The sequence below is a fragment of the Pseudophryne corroboree genome, chromosome 5, assembly GCF_028390025.1.
Source record: "Pseudophryne corroboree isolate aPseCor3 chromosome 5, aPseCor3.hap2, whole genome shotgun sequence".
Taxonomy (NCBI): Eukaryota; Metazoa; Chordata; class Amphibia; order Anura; family Myobatrachidae; genus Pseudophryne; species Pseudophryne corroboree.
In genome coordinates, this window is record NC_086448.1 from 212661338 (window position 1) to 212688890 (window position 27553).

Here is a 27553-nt window from a genome sequence, read left to right on the forward strand (position 1 = left end):
TATTGAGGTTAATAATACTTTGGGATCAAAATGACCCCCAAATTCTATGATTTAAGCTGTTTTTTAGGGTTTTTTGAAAAAAACACCCAAATCCAAAACACACCCGAATCCGCCAAAAAAAATTCGGTGAGGTTTTGCCAAAACGCGTTCGAACCCAAAACACGGCCGCGGATCCGAACCCAAAACCAAAACACAAAACCCGAAAAATTTCCGGTGCTCATCACTAGTAGTAACGCCCTTATTGATAAGGCTCCGTAGTACCGGTGGTGAGGTCCAGCACAGGGGAGTCGGCGCTTGACCTGTAGCCTCTCCCCGGCCCAGGGCGACATCTACTGCAGATTTTCCCGCCCTGGAGCTGCCCCACACTCTCCCGCACTCCCTGACTGAGACGCTGGGCACAATCTTAGGAGTATAGCTGCGGCTATTCTCTGGGACTGCAGGACAAGGTCTCCCTTGTAAAGCTGCCTGTATACAGCACTGTGACTTTACAAGCACTTGAGTTTTCTACATGTCTCTATACAGACAGCTTTAGTTAAGAAAAAGTGTACCAAATACAGAATATATTGTACGATTATTCTGATATATACCTCCGGTCTAGGACCGCGCTGTGTTTTTTTAAATATATATATATATATATATATATATAAAAATTCAATACATAGTGCAAGAAAGCAAAACCGACGTTTCAACGCCTCACAGGTGTTTTTTTCAAGGTGCACAGTGCTAGAAGAACAAAGAAAAAACAAAAAACAAACCAAAGTTTTTTTTTTTGTTTGTTTTTTGTTTTTGTTTTTTGTTTTGTTTTTTGTTTTTTCTTTGTTCTTCTAGCACTGTGCACCTTGAAAAAAACGCCTGTGAGGCGTTGAAACGTCGGTTTTGCTTTCTTGCACTATGTATTGAATTTTTTGGAGCATATTTATAAAAGCTACTTTTCTTTAAAAAAATCTGTGGAGTGCCGCCTGGTCTCTGGAGGGTGATTGAGTGTACATAGCTACACCCAGGGGACTGCATTAACGATATTTCCTTCATTGGAAGGCACCCCGTGGCTGAATATACTGTGAGTGCCTGCTAATTCACTTCTTGTTATATATATATATATATATATATATATATAGTTCAGTGCAGTTTTATTGTCATAATTATAATAATTGTCTGCATTGCTAATGTGACTGTGTGTGCCTATATCTGCTGTGAGGTTTCCCTTTCAGTGTTTCTCAGAGATCTATCACTATAGTCTGTACCCTAAGGGACTAGGTGCGTCAGGGTCGTTTATATAGTGCGCCACAGTATTTACCTATTCAGTGTATTCTGCTGTGTACTCAGTCACATAATACCAGATTTATTCGCAGGTGTTGTGTATTGTGGACTCAGTCACATACTATCGGATTTATTCGCGGGTATTATACTCTGTCTGGCTTCATCGTAGTAAACCGCTCTATGATGCATTTGTGAACAATGTCTAACAGGAAGGGCAGTAAATTTGTGGACGCTCCTGCATCATGCAGAGTATGCGCCAATGATTTACCAGGGGGGAAAGATGTGTATGATGGTCTGTGTACCATGTGTCATACACTCGCCATTCAGTCCGCAACTCCTGTATCCAATCGGGAGCCACCCTGGGCTGCATTCTCAAGCCTACTGGGTGCTCTAGTGGAATGCCAAAGCCCCCTATGGGACCGCTTGTACCATTACAGCCTCAAATAGTCCCTATGGTTAATCCACCTTGGGCGGACAATTTGTCTAACCAGTTGCAGCAGTTGACTCATTCCTTGGTCAGACAAAAATCTACCTACGGTCATTCCCATGCTGCTGGGTCATCTAAGCAGACTGCTTCCTCCTCACAATCCACAAATCTCTCAGATGTTTTAAGAAGAGGGGGAGCATACTGTCCTGTCGGACACTGAATCAGGGGTTTCTGACGAGAATTCTACAATGCAAATTGACGTCCCTGCTCTAGTGGTTGATATTAAGAAAATCCTACAAATCACTGATGATGAGGAACCCACTACTGTCACCAAGAAAACTGACGTTTAAATGGCAGAATGTGGCTAAAAATCTGTTACCCCATTCTGACCATTTGGTGGACATCAGGCAGGAACCCTGGTCTAATCCAGGAAAGAAATTCCTTCTCTCAAAACGGGCCTTAGCTCGTTACCCTCTCCCTGCAGAGTTATGTAACAAGTGGGGAAAATTCACCACTGGTGGATTCTCATGTCACCCGCCTAGTGGTGTCATCCACTCTGCCTGTCACCACTGTCACTTCACTGAAAGAACCGACAGATAAGTGTGTGGAAGGATGCCTGAAATCTTTTTACTCCCTGACAGGTGCTGTCCATAGACCCACTCTTGCTGCCTCCTGGGCTGCTAAAGCTATTGAAACATGGGTTCAGGTATTAGAGGAAGAGCTGTCTGAGGATATATCTGACAATGCCAGACAGTACCTGTCTCACATTACCACGGCTGCCTATTACATTCAGGAAGTGTCCTCTGAGGCGGATGTGTTGGCGGCCAAGGTGTCGACTACGTCTGTCCTGGCTCGCCGTATTCTGTGGTAGAGGTCATGGAAGGTGGACCTGGACTCCAAAAAGACCTTGGAGGTACTCCCTTTTCTCTGACGTCCTAGTGGATGCTGGGAACTCCGTAAGGACCATGGGGAATAGACGGGCTCCGCAGGAGACTGGGCACTCTAAAAGAAAGATTAGGTACTATCTGGTGTGCACTGGCTCCTCCCTCTATGCCCCTCCTCCAGACCTCAGTTAGAATCTGTGCCCGGCCAGAGCTGGGTGCTCCTAGTGGGCTCTCCTGAGCTTGCTAGAAAGAAAGTATTTGTTAGTTTTTTTATTTTCAGTGAGATCTGCTGGCAACAGACTCACTGCTACGTGGGACTGAGGGGAGAGAAGCAAACCTACCTGCTTGCAGCTAGCTTGTGCTTCTTAGGCTACTGGACACCATTAGCTCCAGAGGGTTCGAACACGGGGCCTGCCCTCGATCGTCCGTTCCCGGAGCCGCGCCGCCGTCCCCCTTGCAGAGCCAGAAGACAGAAGAGAAGCGATGAAATCGGCGGCAGAAGACTCCTGTCTTCATTAAGGTAGCGCACAGCACCGCAGCTGTGCGCCATTGCTCCCACAGCACACCACACACTCCGGTCACTGTAGGGTGCAGGGCGTAAAAATACACATAATACAGTCTGTGACTGTATATGTGTAAAACCCCCGCCATTTTTAGTCAGAAACAGGACAGAAGCCCGCCGCTGAGGGGCGGGGCCTTCTTCCTCAGCACACCAGCGCCATTTCCTCTTCACAGCTCCGCTGGAAGGAAGCTCCCCAGGCTCTCCCCTGCAGTATCCTTGTACACAAAGGGTGAAAAGAGAGGGGGGGGGGGGGCACATAAATTTAGGCGCAAAAATTGTATATACAGCAGCTACTGGGTAAACACTGAGTTGTAGTGTAATCCCTGGGTTATATAGCGCTGGGGTGTGTGCTGGCATACTCTCTCTCTGTCTCTCCAAAGGGCCTTGTGGGGGAACTGTCCTCAAATAGAGCATCCCCTGTGTGTGTGGTGTGTCGGTACGTCGACATGTCTGAGGTAAAAGGCTCCTCTAAGGAGGTGATAGAGTGGTTATGTGTGTGAGAGGGTGTCTCCGTCGACAACGCCGACACCTGTTTGGATATGTGTAAGTGCTAAGGTGAATTTATTGCACAAATGGTTAGGGAACAGACAGGAAATCTACCCATGTCTGTCCCTATGTCTCAGAGACCTTCAGAGTCTCGCAATGCTCACTATCCAAAATAACAAACACTGGTATCGACACGGAGTTTAACTCCACTGTCGACTACGATAATGCAAAGTTACAGCCAAGATGGCTAGAAGGAATTCAATATATGATTATTGAAATAAAAGATGATTTACATATCACTGATGACTCATCTGTCCCTGACACGAGAGTACACATGTTTAAGGGGAAGAATGCTGAGGTAAATTTCCCTCCTCTCATGAGGAAAAAGAGCGGGAATCTCCAGACAAGAGACGGCAGCTTCCCACAAGAGAATTCTCAGGCTGTATCCTTTCCCCACTAGGGCCAGGATGTGTTGAAAATCTTCCCCAAGGGTGTCCTGTTTGCACAGACGGTAGCACTTGCTATTCTCAGGGATCCTGCAGATAGCGTGCACATTCTAGTATACTACCCAGACCGGCGATTGTGTCGGCATGGGTTTATAGCACTGTGGCAGCGTGGACAGGTACCTTATCAGCAGAGATAGAGATCCTAGTAAATATATTAAAGATGCTGTCTTAAGTGATAGATATATAGTTATAAAGCATGCCCAAAGAGACATGAGTCTACTGGGTCCTAGAGTCAAAGCTATGTCGATCTCTGCTTGACGTGTCCTGTAGAATATGCATTGGACAGATGATGCCGACTTAAGAGGCATATGGAAGGCTGAGGATTGTGTGGAGAAGGGTTCTCGGGCCTGGTCTCCACAGCTATAGCTGGTAATTCTGCTAGTTTGCCTTATATTCCTGCACAGCCTAAGAAAGCACGACATTATTAAATGCAGCCTTTCGAATAAAGAAACAAGAAAGTCTGAGGTGCGTCCTTTCTTGTCAGAGCCGGGATCAACACAGCTAGTTCCCAGGAACAGAAGTCCTCCCCGGCCCCTGCAAAAATCCACCTATGCCGCTGGGGCTCCACAGGCGGAGCTAGGCCCGGTGGGGACACGCCTTCGTAAGTTCAGCCACAAGTGGGTTCACTCCCTGTTAGGTCCCTGGGCAATAGATATTGTGTCTCAGGGATACAAGCTGGACTGTGAGAAGATGCCCCCTCACCGACGGCCCTGGGGGCTTCCCCCCTAGAGAGGGAGCCAGTGTTAACTGCAATTCACAAATTGTATCTTTAACAGGTGGTGGTCAAGGGTCCCCTCCTTCAACAAGAGGGTGTTATTATTCGACCATGTTGTAATCCCGAAACCAGACGGTTCGGTCAGACCCATATTGAATTAAAAATCCCTGAACATATACCTGAGAAGGTTCAAGTTCAAGATGGAATCGCTAAGAGCGGTCAAGGCAAGCTTAAAAAGAGGGAGACTTTATCGTGAATCGGGTCATAAGGGATGCATACCTTCATGTCCCCATTTATCCACCTCATTAGGCGTACCTCAGAATTGCGGTACGGGATTGTCATAACCAAGGTAATGGCGGATATGATTGTGCTCCTGCGGAAGCAAGGTGTCACTATTATCACGTACTTGGACGATCTCCTCATACAAGCGAGATCAAGAGAGCAGTTGCTGAACAGCGTATCACTTTCTCTAGAAGAGTAACGGCAACACGGCTGGATTCTATATATTCCAAAGTCGCAGTTGGTTCCTACAGCTCATCTGCCTGTCCTAGGCACGATCCTAGACACAGACCAGAAAAGGGTTAATCTCCCGATAGAGAGAGCTCAGGAGCTCATGATACTGGTCAGGAATCTATTAAAACCAAAACAGGTGTCAGTGCATCACTGCACTCGAGTCCTGGGAAGGATGGTGACATCATACGAGGCCATCCCCTTAGGCAGGTTCCATGCGAGGACCTGCCAATGGGACTTACTGGACAAGTGGTCCGGATCACCTCTTCAGATGCATCGGTTAATCACCCTATCCCCCAGGGCCAGGGTGTCTCTCCTGTGGTGGCTGCAGAGTGCTCACCTTCTCGAGGGCCGCAGATTGGGCATTCAGGACTGGATCCTGGTGACCACGGATGCAAGCCTCCGAGGGTGGGGGGCAATTACACAGGGAAGAAATTTCCAAGGTCTGTGGTCAAGTCAACAGACTTGCCTTCACATCAATATCCTGGAACTAAGGGCCATATACAACGCCCTAAGTCAATCGGAGATCCTGCTTCGCGACCAACAGGTTCTGATCCAGTCAGACCGCAGGGGTTCATGTAAACCGCCAAGGCGGCACAAGGAGCAGGGTGGCGAGGGTAGAAGCCACTAGAATTCTTCGCTGGGCGGAGAATCAAGTAAGCGCACTGTCAGCAGTGTTCATTCCGGGAGTGGACAACTGGGAAGCAGACTTTCTCAGCAGGCACGACCTCCACCCGGGAAAGTGGGGACTTCATCAGGAAGTCTTCACGCAGTTTGCAAATTGATGGGAACTGCCTCAGGTGGACTAGATGGCGTCCCACCTTCAATAAAAAGCTAAAAAAGGTTTTACGCCAGGTCAAGGGACCCTCAGGTGATAGCTGTGGTCGCACTAGTAACACCGTGGGTGTTCCAGTCGGTCTATGTATTCCCTCCTCTTCCTCTCATACCCAAGGGCTGAGAATTGTAATAAAAGGAGGAGTGAGAACAATATTCTTTGCTCCAAATTGGCCAAGAAGGACTCGGTACCCGGAGCTGCAAGAAATGCTCTCAGAGGACTCGGGGCTTCTGCCTCTCAGACAGGACATGTTGCAACAGGGGCCCTGTCTGTTCCAAGACTTACTGCGGCTGCATTTGACGGCATGGCGGTTGAACGCCGGATCATAGCGGAAAAGGGCATTCCGGATGCAGTTATTCCTACGCTGATAAAGGCTGGGAAAGACGTGACAGCAAGACTTTTTAACTGTATATAGCGAAAATAGATTGCTTGGTGTGAGGCCGGGAAGGCCCTACAGAGGAATTCCAGCGGGTCGATTCCTGCACTTCCTACAGTCAGGAGTGACTATGGGCCTAAAATTAGGATCCATAAAGGTCAAGATTTCGGCCCTATCCATTTTCTCTCAAAAAGAACTGGCTTCACTGCCTGAAGTTCAGACTCGTCCCCAATTTCTCCCTAGGGTGGTATCATCGTTTCATTTGAACCAGCCTATTGTGGTGCCTGCGGCTACTAGGGACTTGGAGGATTCCAAGTTGCTGGATGTAGTCCAGGCTTTGAAAATTTATGTTTTCAGAACGGCGGGAGGCAGAAAGTCTGACTCGCTGTTTATTCTGTATGCAGCCAACAAGGTTGGTGCTCCTGCTTCGAAGCAGACTATTGCTCGCTGGATCTATAGCACGATTCAGCTGGTTCACTCTGCGGCTGGTTTGCGGCATCCAAAATTGGTGAAAGCCCATTCCACAAGGAAGGTGGGCTCTTCTTGGGCGGCTGCCCGAGGGGTCTCGGCTTTACAGCTTTGCCGAGCTGCTACTTGGTCGGGGTCAAACAAGTTTGCTAAGTTCTACAAGTTTGATACCCTGGCTGAGGAGGACCTTGAGTTTGCTCATGCGGTGCTGCAGAGTCATCCGCACTCTCCCGCCCGTTTGGGAGCTTTGGTATAATCCCCATGGTCCTTACGGAGTTCCCAGCATCCACTAGGACGTCAGAGAAAATAAGAATTTACTCACCGGTAATTCTATTTCTCGTAGTCCGTAGTGGTTGCTGGGCGCCCGTCCCAAGTGCGGACTCTCTGCAATACATGTATATAGTTATTGCTTAACTAAAGGGTTATTGTTATGAGCCATCCGTTAAATGAGGCTCAGTTGTTGTACATACTGTTAACTGGGTATGGTTATCACAAGTTGTACAGTGTGATTGGTGTGGCTGGTATGAGTCTTACCCTGGATTCCAAATCCTTTCCTTGTTGTGTCAGCTCTTCCGGGCACAGTTACCCTAACTGAGGTCTGGAGGAGGGGCATAGAGGGCCAGTGCACACCAGATAGTACCTAATCTTTCTTTTAGAGTGCCCAGTCTCCTGCGGAGCCCGTCTATTCCCCATGGTCCTTACGGAGTTCGCAGCATCCACTACGGACTACGAGAAATAGAATTACCGGTGAGTAAATTCTTATTTTAAGGGAGACATATTGTTTGGGGAAAACTTAAATAAAATTGTGTCTGAACTGGCAGCTGCCAAGATTGCCTTTCTCCCAAATACTAATCCTTCTGTACAGAAGGCAAAAGGTACCACACTTCGTTCCTTTCGACGTTAAGGGTAAGCAAAAGGTCAGGCATAGCCGAGACAATCTCGTGCTTCCAAAACCACTAAGCCCAAGACAAAGCAGTCCTGGGCGGCCTGTCGGCCTGCTTCTAAACAAGACAAACTTGCCGCATGACTAGGCGGGCCTGGATATTCAGAATGCGTACCTGCATATACCTATTGCCAAGTCACATCAGCAGTATCTGCGGTTTGTTATTGGCAACTTACACTATCAGTTCCAGGCACTGCTATTTGGACTGGTTACGGCTCCTTGGATCTTCACCAAGGTCATGGCTGTAATGACGGCACATCTCTGTTGCCAGGGTGTCAGGATCCTGCCATATCTGGGCGACTTGCTAATTCTGGCAAACTCCCACGATGTCCTCCTCAGCCATCTACAACTGACAGTAAGCTTCCTACAAGCCCACGGGTGGCTCATCAATTGGAAGAAATCTTCGCTGGTCCCAGCTCAGAGCATGGTGCACCTGGGAGCACTCCTGAACACACACAGTCAATGTCTGTTCCTGTCTCCGGAGAAAGTCCTGAAGTTTCATGACAGGATAAGATGCTTCCTTTCTCGTCCCAGAGTGCCGATGCAAGTACGTGGCCTGATGGTGTCGGCATTCGACATGGTAAACTACGCTCAATTTCATTCCCGCCCTCTGCAGAGGTACATTTTTTCCAAGTGGAGTAGCCTGCCTAATCGGATCAAATCTCGCATGATTACTTTGACTCCGGAGGGTCGTCAATCGCTGACCTCGTGGCTACAGGACCAGCAATTGAGCAGGGGCCGTCCCTTCTGGATCCCTGACTGGGTCCTGCTGATGAAGGACTCTAGTCTGCGGGAATGGGGTGTGGTGTTGGAGCAACACTCTTTCCAGCGTCGTTGGACCAAGGAGGTGTTTCTCCCCCCAATAAACATTCTGGAGCTGCGGTCGGTGTTAAATACATTACCTCTGCGCCCTGTGTCCAAGAACGGTCAGACAATGTTGGAAGTGTAAAAAATCCTTCGATGGGCGGAACGCCATTTACCAGCAATATCTGCAGTGTTCATTCCGGGTGTCCTAAACTGGGAAGCCGACTTCCTCAGACGTTCGGAGAATGGAGTCTTCATCCGGAAGTCTTTTAACTCCTAGTGAACACGTGGGGCCTACCGGATGTAGACCTGATGGAATCTTGACACAGTCACAAAGTTCCGGTCTTCGGATCAGGAACCAGGGATCCTCAAGCAGTGTTCGTGGATGCCCTAGCCATTCTGTGGAACTTTCGGCTGCCTTACGTGTTCCCTCCAGTGTCACTAATGCCCAGGGTCCTGCGGCAGTTCCAGCAAGAAAGAGGAATAATACTGCTTGTCGCTCCGGCGTGGCCCAGGCGACATTGGTTCTCAGACCTGCATGGTCTATCAACAGAGCATCCTCTTCTACTTCCTAAACAACCAGACCTCCTCGTACAGGGCCCGTGTCTCTGTCCAGACCTGGCCAGACTGGCTTTGACGGCGTGGCTCTTGAAGCATCACTCCTGATGCAAACCGGCACCTGCCCAGATCTATTACAGGGTCTGGAATTCTTACTTCATAGTTCTTTATCAGTACACCAGGTGATGTGTACAGATTCAAAACATCCAGAATCCTGGCTTTCCTGCAACAAGTCCTTCGTCTGGTCTCCCTCATGGTTTACATATCTGCCTTGTCGGTATGGTTTCAGAGAAAAATTGCATCTCTACCTGACGTTCATACATTCACTCTGGGTCTTTTAAGGATTCAGACTCCCTATGTCCCTCCGGTAGCTCCATGGGATCTGTCTGTTGTCCTGAATGCCCTGCAGGAGTCTCCATTTAAACCCTTTTTGAGTCAGTAGACCTTACATGGCTCACAGCCAGGGTCCTGTTTTTGTTGGCTATTGCCTCTGCTAGAAGGGTGTCGAAACTAGGCGCTTTGTCCTGTCGTTCACCCTTTCTAATAGTACATCATGACCGGGTAGTTCTTAGAACTCGCCCAGGTTATTTGCCTAAAGTGGTGTGATTTTTTCACCTTAACCAAGAGATTGTGGTCCTGCCCTTTATCTCTTCAGATTTGTCTCCCAAAGAGCGGTCCTTGGATGTGGTAAGGGCTCTCCATATATATGTGGAGAGGACTGCCTCTATCAGGAGGTCAGATACCCTTTTTGGACTGTTTGGTTTTCACAAACATGGCTTGCCTGCGAATAACCAAACTTTTGCCAGATGGATTAGAATGGTGATTGCACAAGTTTATGCGCAGGCTGGTCTCCCAGCTCCTGCTGCTATTAATGTCCATTCTACTCGGTCTGTTGGACCTTCTTGGGCGGACCACCGTGGCGCGTCCGCAGAACAATTGTGCAAGGCAGCTATGTGGTTCTCTGTGAACACGTTTATTAGGTTCTATGCCTTTGATACTTCCGCCTCCCAGGATGCTTCCTTTGGACGCCGGGTTCTCATACCCGCTAAGGCACGTCCCCTCCCTTGAGGAACTGCTTTAGGACATCCTCGATGTTTTCCTGTGGAACACAGTTTACCCCACTGCAGAAAAAGAGAGTTATGGTAGACTTGCCATTGTTAACTCTTTCTGCGAGGTACACTGGGTTCCACATAGCGCCAACCCTTATGCACCTAGCTTCTATGGGTTTGTATGGCATTAGCTGCTGGTCCCTTCTCCTGTCGTGAGAATGTTGTTCTATGTGACTAACATCTGTCTGCTCTCTTAGCTGCTCCTGCATTGGACTGGTTAATGAAACTGAGCTCACAGTGCCTGGTGGCGGTGTTTTAGAGGAGGCCCCAGTGCATCCTGGGACAGCCTAAAGCTTTAGCCTGTTGGTGCCTCTGGATCAAGATCCACTCTACACACCTGATGTTTCCCATTTGGAACCCAGTGAACCTTGTAGAAAGAGTTAACAATGGTAAGTCTACCATAACTCTCCTTTTATCTTCATCCGCATCCTCAGATGCGAATGGAATGTGATAAAATCGACCCACACTGCGATAATTGATTTCATCGCATGGATATATCAATTATCGCATGCGGGGAAAGAGCTTGCAAGAAAGCTCTATCCCTGTGATGCCACGCCGCAGCATTATCGGGGGGGGTTTTCGTAAAAAAATATCAGAGTATGTGCTGCACATGCGCCGCCACGTACATCGCTACTACCGCCGTCGGGTCGACCCCCAGTCGCGAATCCCCCCCCCCCCCCTTCACTAATCATACTCGCCTACCAGGGATCAGTGATCGGTGCTCCCTGTTGCTGTTACCTCGGGTGCTGTAAAATGAGCTGCCGCTTTGCAGCATCACTTTACTGCACCAGGGGTCACAGGAGAGACGGGGAGCCCCGATGACTGGCAGCCCGCACCGGAGCACCGAACACCGGTCCCTGAGTAGATGAGTATGGTTTTTTATTTTTTTTGCACAGTGATCAGCTTGTGTGTCCATCAGATACACAGAGCTGATCACACTGGCGGAGCCCCGCACAGCTTTTTCTGTCTGGGGGCAGAGAAGGCTGTGCAAGAGTACAGGATCCGCAGTGAGCCCTCTTATAACACTGCGCTTTAAGACACCTTTTAGTGGTACATTAATAAAATATTAGATTTATTTGCTGCAGATGGTGCTATTATATATTATACTTGCCTACAGCCTATGTCTGCAACATTAGGGGATCTTGGCCATACAAGTCGCAAAATTATACAGTGGGAATTAGGGCATAATGAGGTGAACTGTGTCATCAAGCACCTGAACCTCTCACTTCACAGGAGATGTGGGCGGGATCTAAGAGGTTACACTGTCACATATAAGTGTGGTAACTAAACAATAATGTAGACATATGCCGACTAATCATAAGGATGTTTTTATTGAATTGCGTACTCATATCTCAGCTAGGTGAGGAAGATATATCAACAGACAGAGACGAACTTGAATCTCCTGACACAATAACAGAACTTATTTCAGAAATAACGGACATATCCTGCAAACTGGAGCAAATAAAAAATAAATATCAAGATCTCTCTAAAACTCATTGTGAGAGGCCTTTTACAGGCAAAACGTAAGTAGCAGAAATAGATTTAGCTCAAAAGATTTTTAAATTACTGTGGTGAAAAGACATGCCGTGAGGTAAATGGAGGAGGCGGCACTGGCTTGTACCAGAGCCAGATTTACACACAATATATGGACCTAAGGAGGATATCCAATTAGAGGTGAAACAACATACTTTTCTGCAGCAGGTTACATTGGTTTCCACAGGGAAACATCGGGGTGTAGAGTGGATCTTGATCCAGAGGCACCAACAGGCTAAAGCTTTAGGCTGTCCCAGGATGCATTTGGGTATCCTCTATAACCCCACCTCCAAGCACTGTGAGCTCAGTTTCAGTTGGTGTCTGCAGCAGCAGCAGGTCACTTAAAACAGGGGTGGCCACCCTGGTCCTCGAGCTCTACCAACAGTTCAGGTTTTCCAGACAACCTAGATAGTGCACAGGTGAAGTCATTACTAACTGTCACATTTTCAAACATGTGGTGCATTCATTCCTAAATGACACATTCTACAGATCCACAGGTTGCCTAGAAAACGTGAACTGTTGGTAGATCTCAAGGACTGGTTTGGCCACCCCTGACTTAACAGGTGGGCTGCACTGGGCAGCCCTGAAAAATCTTTTACTGACAGAAAATTTCTGCAAAACTGGTCTGTCAGCGCTGTATGTTATGGTGACACTTCAGTGCTGCAGCTCCATCACCTCCCAACCGGTCCCGGGTACTTGCGGCTTTAGGCACACGGTTGCAGTCGCTCTCCTGGTTCACGTGGCTGCTATAGGGAGACTGGTCGCGCCGCTGGCATGGACACTGTCATTGAGCAGGGACCCCACTAGACCGCCAGGGTAATAGAGCACAGGTTGGGTGTACTAACGCCCCATTTAATAAGGCTCGCTAGTACATGGGGTGGGAGTCCAGCATAGGGGGGCTGATGCTTGACCTGTAGCCTGTCCCCGGCCCAGGGCGATATCTACTGCAGATTTTCCCACCCTGGAGCTGCCTCACACTCTCCCTCATTCCCTGACTGAGACGCTGGGCGCCACCTAATCAGCATATTTGCGGATAGTCTCTGGGACTTCAGGGTAAATTCTCCCTTGTAAAGCCACCTTTTATACAGCGCTATGACTTTACAAACACTTGAGTATTCTACATGTCTTTATACAGACAGCGTTAGTTAAGAATAAGAAAAAGTGTACCTATTACAGGATATATTGGCCCTCATTCCGAGTTGTTCGCTCGCAAGCTGCTTTTAGCAGCATTGCACACGCTAAGCCGCTGCCTACTGGGAGTGAATCTTAGCTTAGCAAAATTGCAAACAAAAGATTCGCAATATTGCGAAAAGACTTCTCTGTGCAGTTTCTGAGTAGCTCGAGACTTACTCATCCAGTGCGATCAGTTTAGTGCTTGTCGTTCCTGGTTTGACGTCACAAACACACCCAGCGTTCGCCCAGACACTCCTCCGTTTCTCCAGCCACTCCCGCGTTTTTCCCAGAAACGGTAGCGTTTTTTCACACACTCCCATAAAACGGCCAGTTTCCGCCCAGAAACACCCACTTCCTGTCAATCACATTACGATCACCAGAACGAAGAAAAAACCTTGTAATGCCGTGAGTAAAATACCAAACTTCATAGCAGATTTACTTGGCGCAGTCGCAGTGCGCTGGTGGAACGCCGTACGCACCCTATGGGACCACCTGTGCCATTACAGCCACAAATTGTCCCAATGGTTAAGCCGCCTTGGGCAGAAAATTTGTCTAACCAGTTGCAGCAATTAAATCATTCCTTGGTCAGACAAAAATCTACTCTAGGTCACTCTAGTGTCTCTGAGTCATCTATGCGGGCTGTTTCCTCCTCACAATTCACGAATCTCTCAGAGATTTCATCTGAGAGGAGGGGGAGCATACTGTCCTTTTAGACACTGAATCAGGTGTTTCTGACAAGGATTCTCCATTGCAAATTGATGTCCCGGCCCTGTAGTTGCTATTAAACAAATCCAACAAATCACTGATGATGAGGATTCCACTACTGTGGCTAAGAAAACTGATATGTTTAAACGGCAGAAGGTGGTTAAAAATCTATTACCTATTCTGACCATTTGGTTGACATCAGGAAGGGGCCTTGGTCTAATCCAGGGAAGAAATCCCCTCTCTCTAAACGGGATATGGTTCGCTATCCTCTCTCTGCAGAGTTATGTAACAAGTGGGAAAATTCACCGCCGGTGGATTCTCATGTCACCCACCTAGTGGTGTCGTCCACTCTGCCTGTCGCCACTGTCACTTCACTGAAGGAACTGACAGATAAGCGTGTAGAGGGATGCCTGAAATCTATTTACTCCCTGACAGGTGCTGTACATAGACCCACTATTGCGGCCTCTTGGGCTGCAAAAGGAATTGAAGCATGGGTTCAGGCATTAGTGGAATAGCTGCCCGAGGATATATCTGACAATGCCAGACAATACCTGTTTCACATTACCACCACCGCCGCCTATTACATTCAGGAGGCGTCCTCTGAGGTGGGTGTGTTGGCAGCCAAGGCGTCGACTACGTCTGTCCTGGCTCGCCGTATTCTGTGGTTGAGGTCATGGAAGGTGGACCTAGACTCCAAAAGACCTTGGAGCTACTCCCCTTTAAGGGGGACATATTGTTTGGGGAAGACCTAAATAAAATTGTGCCTGAATTGGCGGCTGCTAAGACTGCCTTTCTCCCAAATACTAATCCTTCTGCACAGAAGGCTAAAGGTACCACTTTTCGTTCCTTTCGGCCTCAAGGGAAAGCAAAAGGTCAAGCATACCCGAGACAATCTCGTGCTCCCAAAACCATTAAGCCCAAGTCAAAGCAGTCCTGGGCGGCACATCTGCCTGCTTTTAAACAAGACAAGCCTGCCGCATGACGGGGCGAGCCTCCCCCTGGGGGACCTCAGGGTGGGAGGCCGACTTCTGCAGTTCACCCAGGTCTGGTTAATGACCACTTCAGATACATGGGTGCGGGAAGTTGTCTCTCACGGGTATGCAGTCTCCTTCAAGATACGTCCCTCTCGTCAGTTTTGCACCACGGTTATCCCTTTGGATCCATTAATGGCACAAGCTTTGCAAAAGGTTGTGAGTTCTCTCATGAATACAGGAGTGGTAGTGCCGTTTCCTCTGGCACAGAGAGGCAGAGGTTACTACTCTACCCTGTTTCTAGTTTCGAAACCCAATAGGTCTATACTGAACCTCAAATCACTGAACAAGTTTGTGAGAGTGTCCAAGTTCTATATGGAAACACTGCGCTCAATTATACTGGCTATGGAACCCGGAGACTATATGGTATCCTTGGATATACAGGATGCGTGCCTGCATATACCTATTGCCATGTCGCATCAGCAGTATCTGCAGTTTGCTATTGGCAACCTCCACTATCCGATCCAGGTTCTGCCATTTGGACTGGCTACGGCTCCTCGGATCTTCATCAAGGTCATGGCTGTAATGACGGCCCATCTCTGTCACCAGGGAGTCAGGATCCTGCAGTATCTGGACGACTTGCTGATTCTGGCAAACTCCCACGATGTCCTCCTCAGTCATCTACAACTGACAGCAAGCTTCCTACAAGCCCACGGGTGGCTCAGCAATTGGAAGAAATCCTCGCTGGTCCCAGCTCAGAGCATGGTGCACCTGGGGGCACTCCTGGACACACACAGTCACTGACTGTTTCTGCCTCCGGAAAAAGTCCTGAGACTTCAAGACAGGATAAGATGCTTCCTTTGTCGCCCCAGAGTGTCGATACACTTGGCAATGCAAGTACTTGGCCTGATGATGTTGGCATTCGACATGGTAGAATACGCTCAATTCATTCTCGCCTTCTGCAGGGGTTAATCTTTTCCAAGTGGGACAGCCTACGTCATCGGATCAGATCTCACATGATCACTTTGACTCTGGAGACATGGGGGGAGATTCAAATGTTTGAAAAGTTGGTTGGGTGTCTGTTTTTTCGTGTCTTTTAGATAGGAAAAAAACAGACACCCAACCGACTTTTCAAACATTTGAATCTCCCCCATGGTGGCTACAGGACCAGCAATTGAGCAGGGGCCATCCCTTCTAGATCCCTGACTGGGTCCTGCTGACAATGGACACCAGTCTGAGGGCATGGGGTGAGCTGTTGGAGCAACACTCTTTTCATGGTCGCTGGACCAAGGATGAGTCACTCCTCCCAATAAACATTCTGGAGTTGCGGGCGGGATGGGTCTTTCTGGCTGTAGTGTTACTCTTATGTATATATAGTACTTGATGGGTCTTCTGGCTGTAGTGTTACTCTTATGTATATAGGTACTGACTGGGTCTCCTGGCTGTAGTTGTTACTCTTATGTATATAGGTACTGGATGTTCAATGCATTCACTCTCGCCGTGCCTCTGGTATAGAATAGGACGGTTCAAGTACGGTCAGACAATGTCACTACGGTGGCAAACATAAACAATCAAGGCGGCCCTCGAAGCAACATGGCTATGATGGAAGTTCAAAAATCCTTCGTTGGGCGGAAAGCCATCTGCCAGCAATATCGGCAGTGTTCATTCCGGGCGTCCTAAACTGGGAAGCGGACTTCCTCAGTCGCCAGGACGTGCACACCGGAGAGTGGAGTCTTCATCCAGAAGTCTTTCGACTCCTAATGGACAAGTGGGGCCTACCAGATGTACACCTGATGGCGTCTCAACACAATCACAAGGTTCCGGTCTTCAGAAGCCGGACCGCCTTTCCTTGTGATCATCGCAAAGGACCAATAGTTTCTTGTACAAGTCTGGATGCTGACGGAGGTGGCTGGTGATGGAAGTAGGAGGCGGAAGTGACAAGCACAAGGGTGCGTGTGCATGAGGGGGCGCACCGAGTGCCGGAGCAAGCCGAGCACCTTTGTAAGCCCGGACAGGGGAGTATGGAGGGATCCGTGAAGTGGCGGGGAGATCCGAAAAGTGGCAGGGAGCTGCAGGAGCAAGGAGCAAGTCTGACAGGCTGGAGCCGTGATCACAGCACTGCGGGGAGTCTGACTGAGGCTTGAGACGGGAGCAGGGCACTGTGAACAGGTACCTGAGAGCAGTTGCTGCTTCAGGAGGTCCTGACACCCCCGGACACGCAAGTATAATTTTTATTACTGTATTTGTTTTACATTGATACATTTATTATACATTGTATTACCAAGTACTTTTCTGTTGTTCAATATTGTTTTTCTTCACGGCTAGGCTATAGTACAGTATCTTATTGCATAAATTGTATTGTATTCTTTTGTAAGGTTTGCATTCTTTTTCCGAAAGTAATAGGGAGTTAGTCATTCAAATGGGTGGGGCCGTGATTGAGGATCTCACTCAGTGCATGTCGTGCAGGATGTACGTGTACCTGGAGCAACCATCCCATTGTGAGTACATCTGCACGAGGTGTGAGCGAACGGCTGCCCTGGAAGCACAGGTAACTGATCTAGAGCAAACCGTTACGCGACTGAGAGACATTCACAATCTCGAGCAAAGCTTAGATAGAATGGTGGAGGAGTTGCAGGGGGGAACACCGAATTAGGAGGACGAGGTTTTAATAGGGACATGCTACAAACCACCAGATATTAGTGTGTCAGATGAATTACAACTCTTGCAGAAAATCGAAAAAACAGCAGGAATGGGGGAGGTCATTATGATAGGGGACTTTAATTACCCGGACATAAAGTGGAAAACCAAAACACCAAATACAACTAGGGGAAACAGGTTCTTAAACACGCTAATAGATCAGTACTTGTCCCAGGTAATCGAGGAACCAACTAGACATAGGACTATACTGGACCTAGTACTAACTAATAATATGGAAATAATATCAAATACTAAAGTAGGGGAGACCCTGGGAAATAGTGATCATAATATGATCACATTCGATATCAGCTTCCAAAAACAACACTATAAGGGTCTAACTAAGACTTTTTTAACTTTAGAAAAGCCAATTTCGACTTGCTGAAACAAGCAATGAAGGACATAAATTGGGAAATTGTGTTTCATGGTACGAACACGGCTGAAATGGGGGATGTTTTTACATTTGAGCATTTGTTCATTCCCAAGGTTAACAAAAACAGGAGTAGTAAATTCAAGCCAATGTGGCTTAATAAGAAGGTCAAGGAACAAATGGATAAAAAGAGGAGAGCTTTCAAAGCATTTAAGTCTGACGGGAAGGCGGAATCATTCCAGTTCTACAGAGAATATAACAAAAAGCAGCTAAAATAGAAAACGAAAAACAAATTGCAAAGGAGAGCAAAACAAACCCCAAAAAGTTATTTAAGTATATAAACGGTAAAAGGCTTAAAAAGGAGAATATTGGACCACTAAAGGGCGAGCTAGATATCTTGATTAATGATAGGGAAAAAGCAGATTTATTGAATAAATTCTTTTCATCATTATTCACAAGAGGACCGGTTGACGGGAGAAGTTCACAACCTAAGTGATAATAGCGACCCTTTGCTAAGTACTTGGTTAAACGAGTAAGTGGTCCAAGAGAGACTAAGTAAAATTAAGATAAATAAATCTACTGGGCCGGATGGACTACACCACAGGCTTCTTATGGAACTTAACTTTGAGCAATCGAGGCCCCTATATTTAATTTTCAGTGAGTCAATTACATCAGGAATGATACCAAAGGACTGCCATACAGCAGATGTAGGTCCAATATTTAAAAAGAGAATTAAAACTCATCCCGGCAACTATAGACCGGTAAGTTTGACATCAATAGTGCGGAAAATACTGGAAGGAATATTAAGGGATAGTATACTAGAGTACCTAGATACCTCCATGGTTATTAATAGGCACCAACATGGTTTTGTGAAGGACAGGTCATGTCAAACTAACGTAATAAGCTTTTACGAGAAAGTGAGTGATAATATTGATCAGGGTAAAGCAGTGGATGTGATCTTTTTTGACTTTGCTAAGGCCTTTGTCACAGTGCCACATAAGAGACTAATTTTCAAATTGAGAGAGCTTGAGGTGGAAAACACTTTTTACTTAGGTAAGTAATTGGCTGTACAATAGAAAACAGTGAGTGGTGATAAATGGGATGTTTTCTGAATGGGCCTCAGTGCTTAGTGGAATACCGCAGGGTTCAGTACTCAGGCCATTGCTGTTTAACATATTCATTAATGACCTGGGAGTGGGCCAAGAAAGCACTGTGTCATTTTTCGCAGATGACACTAAACTGTGTTGAGTAATTAATTCAGACAAGGATGTTGAGTCTCTGCGGAATGATTTATCCAGACTGGAGGTCTGGGCAGACAAATGGAGAATGAGTTTCAATATAGAAAAATGTAAAGTTATGCACTTTGGGACTAAGAATAATCGGGCAGCCTATAAATTAAATGGGAAAATGTAGGGATAACTGTAGTTGAAAAGGATTTGGGTGTACTCATTGATAATAGACTTAGTAGCAGTATGCAATGTCAAAATGCAGCAACAAAAACAAATAAGGTGCTAGCATGCATAAAACGAGGAATAGAGACAAGGGATGAGAGTGTAATCGTGCCACTGTATAAATCTTTGGTGCAGTCGTACCTGGAATATTGTGCACAGTTTTGGGCACCACCCTATAAAAAGGATATCTTGGAACTCGAAAGGGTTCAGAGGCGTGCCACCAAACTGGTTAAGGTGTTAGATTCATTGAATTATGAGGAAAGACTAACAAGGTTAGATATGTTTACACTGGAAATGAGGAGGCTGAGAGGGGACATTATTAATATTTATAAATACATTAAGGGACAGTATAAGGACTTATCAGACGATCTGTTTATAAAAAAAACACTACACAGGACACCCCCTGAGATTAGAAGAAAAAAAATTCCAAACACAACGGAGGAAAGGGTTCTTCACAGTAAGAACAGTAAAGATTTGGAATTCCCTACCAGAGGAGGTAGTAATGGTGGACTCACTAAATAAGTTTGAAAATGGATTAGATAAATTCCTAACCGATAAAAATGTCCAAGGCTACAGCATCTAAGTGATATATAATTTTATAATACAGGTTGAACTCGATGGGTATCTTGTCTTTTTTCAACCTCACCGACTATGTAACTATGGATCAAGGACCAGGGATCCTCAAGCAGTGTTCGTGGACGCACTGGCAATTCCATGGAACTTTCGGCTGCCCTACGTGTTCCCTCCAGTGTCACTCCTGCCCAGGGTCCTGCGGAAGTTCAACAAGAAGGAGGATTTCTACTTCTAGTCGCTCCAGCATGGCCCAGATGGCATTGGTTCTCAGACCTGCAGAGTCTATCGAGCGTCCTCTTCTACTTCCTCAGCGCCCAGACCTCCTCGTACAGGGCCCTTGTCTTTATCCGGACCTGGCCAGGCTGGTTTTGATGGCATGGCTCTTGAGGCATCACTCCTGAGAGCCAAAGGATTCTCTGAGGCGGTCATCCAAACTATGTTAAAAGCCTGCAAACTGACATCTGCTCGGATTTATTACAGGGTCTGGAATTCTTACTTCACCTGGTGTGCTGATAAGAATTATGATGCATACAGATTCACAACTTCCAGAATTCTGGCTTTTCTGCAAAGAGGCCTGGACTTAGGGCTTCATTTGGCCTCCCTCAAGGTTCACATATCTGCCTTGTTGGTATGGTTTCAGAGAAAAATTGCGTCTATACCTGATGTTCATACATTCACTCAGGGTGTCTTACGGATTCAGCCTCCCTATGTCCCTCCTGTGGCTCCATGGGATCTGTCTGTTGTCCTGATTGCCTTGCAAGAGTCTCCATTTGAACCTCTTGATACGGTGCACCTTAAATGGCTCACAGCCAAGGTCTTTTTTTTACTGGCTATTGCCTCTGCTAGAAGGGTGTCAGGTTTAGGCGCATTGTCCTGTCATCCACCCTTTCTATTATTTCATCGTGACCAGGCAGTTCTTAGAACTCGCCCAGGTTATTTACCTAAGGTGGTGTCCTCTTTTCACCTTAACCAAGAGATTGTGGTTCCGGCCTTTATCTCTTCTGATTTGTCCTCCAAAGAGCGGTGTTTGGATGTTGTACGGGCTCTCCATATATATGTGGAGAGGACTGCCTTTATCAGGAGGTCAGATACCCTTTTTGTTTGGTTGTCACAAACGTGTCTGGCCTGCGAATAAGCAAACCTTTGCCAGATGGATTGGAATGGTGATTGCACAAGCTTATGCACAGGTTGGTCTCCCAGCTCCTGCTGCTATTAATGCCCATTCTACTCGGTCTGTTGGACCTTCTTGGGCGACTCGCCGTGGCGCGTCTGGAGAACAATTGTGCAAGGCGGCTACGTGGTTCTCTGTGAACACGTTTATTAGGTTCTATGCCTTTGAATCTTCCGCCTCCCAGGATACTTCCTTTGGACGCCGGGTTCTCGGGTCTGGGACTCCAGGTCGACAACAAAAAGGTCGACACACCTTAGGTCGACGCCAATTGGTCGACACACCTTAGGTCGACATGGACAAGGTAGACATGGAAAAAGGTCGACATGAGTTTTTTTTGTTTTTTTTTGTGTTGTTTTCTTCGTAGAGTGACCGGGAACCCCAATTAGTGCACCGCGTCCCCTCGCATGGCTCGCTTCGCTCGCCATGCTTCGGGCATGGTGCCTTCGCTCCACTTCGCTCGGCACAGATTACCGTTCCAATCGTAGTCCACGTGGATCGTTAAGTATGAAAAGATTCCAAAAAAGAAAAAATTTGTGAAAAACTCATGTCGACCTTTTGTCCATGTCGACCGTTTGCCTATGTCGACCAATTGGTGTCGACCTAAGGCGTGTCGACCTTTTTGTTGTCGACCTGGAGTCCGGATACCGGGTTCTCATACCCGCTAAGGCGCGTCCCCTCCCTTGAGGAACTGCTCTAGAACATCCCCGATGTTTCCCTGTGGAAACCAATGTAACCTGCTACAGAAAAGGAGAGTTATGGTAGACTTGCCATTGTTAACTCTCTTTCTGCGAGGTACATTGGGTTCCACAGGGCGCCTACCCTGACGCACCTAGCTTTTACTGTATGGGTTTGTATGGTATTAGCCGCTGGTCCCTTCTCCTGTCGTGAAAATGTGGTTCTATGTGACTAACATCTGCCTTCTCTCGTACCTGCTCCTGCATTGGACTGGTTAACGAAACTGAGCTCACAGTGCCTGGAGGTGGGGTTATAGAGGAGGCCCCAGTGCATCCTGGGACAGCCTAAAGCTTTAGCCTGTTGGTGCCTCTGGATCAAGATTCACTCTACACTCCCGATGTTTCCCTGTGGAACCCAATGTACCTCGCATAAAGAGAGTTAACAATGGTAAGTCTACCATAACTCTCCTTTTTTCCGATGTTTCACCAATCCTTTTTTACAGGCTATATAAAAATACATTATCTCCTGAAAACACAGGTTCAGTGAAACCTGTGTGTTTTCGGTAGAAACAGACCCATTTTCACATGGAAACAAGGCTGTTTCTGGGGATTTGGTTTCACCTGTCTGAGGCAGGTAAAACAAAATCCCTGATAAGCCGCATCTCGTGCTGGCTTATCAGGGCTAAATAGTCCCCGGAGGGACAATTAGCCGTGGTAAATTACTGCGGCTAATTGGATTTTCCCCATAGGGTTCATGTGAGCATTATATAAAGATGCAGCAGTATATACTGCTGGAAATTTGGTAATTATAGATCAAAGATGTGCGGAAAAGATAAGCAAGGGAGGCACTGCCTCACCTGCCATAGACTTTTTACTCCAGAGTTTGGCTATAAAAATTAATAGAATAATGCAAAGAAGATATTTCTAATTGATTATTTGTATTTTTCATATACTTTATATAGTCAAAAGTCTGGCATACAGTATATAACAGGAAAGGCTCTGCCTCACATCACCGCACGTCACTGGTGAAAAGATAATGGGGTAACTATCAATAGTTGTGCTTAGGGCCATCTTATCCAGTCAGCAGCCAGACGATAAATGGCTATCAGTATGCTGTTTGGTGGATGGCTGGATCCATCCACCAACAAGAGTGCTGAAAGTCATTCACTTTATGGAAGCATGGAGAGAGACAACGCAGGACCACAGGAGTAGCATGTTATGATTTTTTATTTTTGTTTGTTCCTGTGAATGGGTGGGTAGGGGCCCCAGTGCATTGCTTTGCTCATGGCCTACAATGCTGTTAAGATGGACCTGGTTGTACTATATGAATGTCTATTTAATAGCATTCTACAAACACGGGGTCACTTTATACTGGAGAAAATGGTGCATTACCTACATGGTCACACACACAAAACCTTGTTTTTTTCTCCAAAAATACCGCTTAATTAATGTGTTAAATTAATAATGAGAACAGAATGCATGAATTTTTAATACATCTGTCACCGTTGTACTTTTTAACTTGTTTTTGTTTTACATTTGTTGAAATGCACCAATAATTGCACTTTCCGGTGTATAGTGTGCCTGGAAAAGACACATTATGTCCCATTGTAAGTATAGGCTGTAGACTCTTATTACTTTCATGGTTACAGGTTGAGTATCCCATATCCAAATGTTCCGAAATACAGAGTATTCCGAAATACGGAATTTTTTGAGTGAGTGTGATATAGTGAAACCTTTTTTTTCTGATGGCTCAATGTACAAAACTTTGTTTAATACACAAAGTTATTAAACATATTGTATTAATGCCCGTCAGGCTGTGTGTATATGAAACATAAATGAATTGTGTGTATGTACACACTTTGTTTAATGCACAAAGTTATTAAAAATATTGGCTAAAATGACCTTCAGGCTGTGTGTATAAGGTGTATATGACACACAAATGCATTCTGTGCTTAGACTTAGGTACTTGAAGTGTAAAAGTCTGGAACCTGCCAAGATACTATGTAAGTTTTATGAGCCAGACCAAATGTTTTTCCCGTAGGCAATTTTTCTTCCCCCACTTCAAAGGACATTCGACACCTCTTTTGGACATTGGAGGTCATTCAGATCTGATCGCTGCTGAGTGTTTTTGCACAGCAGTTGATCTAGTCATAACTGCATATGCGTATGCACTGCAATGCGCACGCGCTTCGGACAACAACAACAGGTATCCCTGGTCAGCGACGGGATGGTGCGAAAAATCTGTTCACATGGGCGTTCGCAAGGTGATTGACAGGAAGAAGCTGTTTGTGGGTAGGGGACTCGGGGGGCGGGATGTACTAACCTCTCCCGCTGCGGTATCTGGCTTATTGCATCCTGTGTGGTCTCCTCGTTAATAGCAGTGCTGGCCGTCATTTTCTCCTCACTGCGCTTCCGCCTCATTACCGCCATGGCCACTCAGTCCTGAACTCTCCGTAGCGGTTGATCAGTGCTGGGCTCCCCCTGTCAGTTGCACATGCGCACTTGTCTCTGCTGTATGCCATAACCAGTGTGCACATATCCGACTGACAGGGGAAGCGTAGCGCTGATCAACCACTACGGAGAGTTCAGGACTTAGTGGCCAGTGGTGATTAGGCGGAAGCACAGTGGGGAGAAAGCTGTGGGTAGCGAGGGGCAGTGGGCAGCGGTCCTATTACCGAGGAGAACACACAGGATACGTTAAGCCAGATACCGCAGTGGTAGAAGTTAGTACATCCCGCCCTGACTCTGCCAAGCATTGTGCCAATACATATATCACACGCATGTGCCCCAAATCCTTTATATGCCATACAGCTGTGCCCCCAATACATTGACACAATCAGTGCCTCACTACATATTTATACCATAAAATCACCCTGCCACTATTAACCTACAAACTCACACATTGCCAGCACTCAGTAACCCACACACACACTCCCCCTTCCAGCACTCCTTAACCCACACACATACTCACCCTGCCAACACTCATTAAAGGAAGGGAGAGAGCTGGATGGATGGGAAGGGGCGGCTACTAATGCTGACTCTACTGCATGTGTGAGATGGTGAGAGTATGCCACTGAGTGCTAACTGGCTGCAACTCAATTCTGATAAGGTGCTTATGATAGGACTTCACCGTCAAAGGGCAAGACTACTGCTTAGCCAATCAGCTGTGTTTATGATTGGAGTTCAGATTTGCAATACCCTGCACATTTGCAGAATCTTGGTGATGTCCTGGACTATGGAACATAGCTAAAATCAAGCATTTATTTTGTTCAGTCATATATGAATTTGTATCATCACACCTGGACCGCAATGCCATCTACCTGAATTTCCCAGAAAAAGACATGCAACTCTTGCAGCTGATACAAAATGCAGCCGATCCGAACTAAAACATGGCGGCGGGTCTCCTGCTATTACAGCCAGGCTGCGCTGGCAGGAGGCATCCACAATTTCAGCGATCATGCTGTAATTGCAGTGAGATAGCAATTTTAGCGTGATCGCAGTTTGTGGGCTGCATGCTGGGCGGTCTTGCCCTGCGATGGGCAGCCCCCAGCATGTGATTCAAAGGATTGAAAATACTGTTTAAAAGCAGAATTTGCAATCCTCACTGAATAACCCTTTAAAGCCTTTGGTGATTAATCTGTTCCATTCCGGTTCTTCTAAAGCACCTCCAGTCCAGACTCAGAGGTGTAGAGTATAAAGTAAAGAAAATTGTGGACTTTCAGTGTCAGCTTCAATACCTAATCCACTGGAAAGGGTATGGTCCAGAAGAATGCTCTTGGATAAAGACATCAGATGTGCCTGCTCCTGCACTCATAAATTTCACAAAGGCTTTCCTGGTAAACCTAATAGGTTGACAAACATTGGTAGTTGCTCGGTCATTCCTGAAGATAATTATGTATCCGGTACTGGAAAGGGGGAGGGGTCACAGACAAACAGACGGGGGAGGGGGGGAGGTTGCAAATCCCACCCCTCTATTTCCCTTCAGCACACTAGAAAGTATCTGTAACCATACCTGAACCTATCTGGTAATAGAAATTCAGAGAATTAGTTTACACATGTTTGCAAACACATGTTTAAGCTGCTGAGCCACTTTCAAGGCTTCTCCGATGTCAGCAGTCCTAACACTACATAATAGCAGTGCCCACATAGGGTCATGTAATTTGTCACAGTAGGCCTTATGATAAAGGCTATTACTAAAACACATCCAGACAGAGAGCTAACTTACCCATGTTCAAGTCAAATTACTTTCTAACAAATATTTAGAATGCCAGCTCTAATATATACTGTGGATGCCTGCGCATCTTATTACCATGTGCTACGAATGTGCGCTCTACATCGCAAAACACTACATCCCATAAGAGAAAACAATACACCCACACATTATCTGAGTTCCAAAGCTCATTGATGTATATATTTGTTATTAAAAGGATATGTATTCAATATATCACAATGTACAGTATATATATATATATATATATATATATATATAGTTACATGGTTACAATTTACACAGGAAGCAGTTATTACAATCTAATTCAAATACAGCCACAGCCAGCAATACAATTACCATCTCCCTCAATGCTCACTATGCTCCCCCTCCTCCATCTTTAGCTCTCCCTCCATGCTCACTGCAGAGTATCGGCAGAAACCCATCTCGATCAGCGACTGGGACAAACAGGAAGCTCTTCTATGTGGCATCAGCTATACACTGAGTCTGTTGGGCGTGTACAGATCTCTTGTTATTAGTCTAGGGGAGGGAACTTTCTCATTCATGATGAGTCATTGGTCAGATCATATGCAAGCAAAGTCCAGCCTTGATGGTGTAATTACAGATGATAGCCACTGGTACCAAGCTGCAGGCATGCTGTCTTCCAGGAAGTTCATTGTTCTAATAATAGTGACTTTAGCTTTCATACATTTAATCATATCTACTCATGGCAATGTGCTACAACCTAATCACAGGGATCAAATGAATCTACACATTAATCTGGTTACTTTAATACCAAGCACGACATGTCCATCTTGCTCTGCTCCAATAATACACATACATGATGTTACTCCATTATATAATTTGAAACCTTATGGTGTCTGGTGCTTGATATGTTTAAATTTATGTGCTGTATGAAATATGTGTTGAATCTATCTTTGTGGCATGTCTGTGTAAATGCATATGTTACCATATATTGCTGTGCGTATTTGCAAGCATAGCGAATCATAATGTGTGGAGTCTGTATGTTCTCTCTATGTAATATTTTTTACTTCGACAGTCCACCCTTGGGCAGTAAACAATAACTGCCGTAAATTATTAACATAAGAAAAATATTTCAGACAATAATCGGTGACCTTGACACACGTATGTATTCATTTTGCAAATCAGACACTTGACTATATTTGGGGAAGACAGGGAGGAGGACGAGACATCCTCTATATGCACTTGGCAGTCACGGGACCACTGGTTGGGTGTGGGACAACATTCAGCCTATAGAGTATGCTGGGGACAGTGCTATTGCCTATGATGTCTGATTTGAATGAACATTTCACACATACATGTACCTACGTCTTTGTACACTGATGTTCGGATTCGATTGAGGTTCTGCTGGGTAGAGGGAGAAAACACAAACAAATCGTGAAAGAGACATATAAAATTTTCATGATTTACATTCCTATCATTCCCTGAACATTGTTTCCATTTCTGGAACGTATGCTAGGTCTATTTCATCACTGAACAAGGGTTATAAGTAGTGTCCTTCCGAGGTAACATAACCCTTCGGAGTTCGGGGAGAGCCACTCATAAACCT

General features: G+C 46.3%; 1 protein-coding gene across 19 annotated transcripts in view; it reads left to right on the top strand.

Moving 5' to 3' along the window:
- CCDC7 (coiled-coil domain containing 7) overlaps nt 1-27553 on the top strand; it is a 502159-nt gene that overhangs the window by 99299 nt on the left and 375307 nt on the right. For all 19 annotated transcript variants that reach the window (XM_063922082.1, XM_063922092.1, XM_063922099.1 and 16 more), the window contains exon 7: nt 11797-11963. In XM_063922082.1, coding sequence (XP_063778152.1) covers nt 11797-11963 — 167 coding nt within the window. The remainder of the gene's footprint in view (nt 1-11796; nt 11964-27553) is intronic.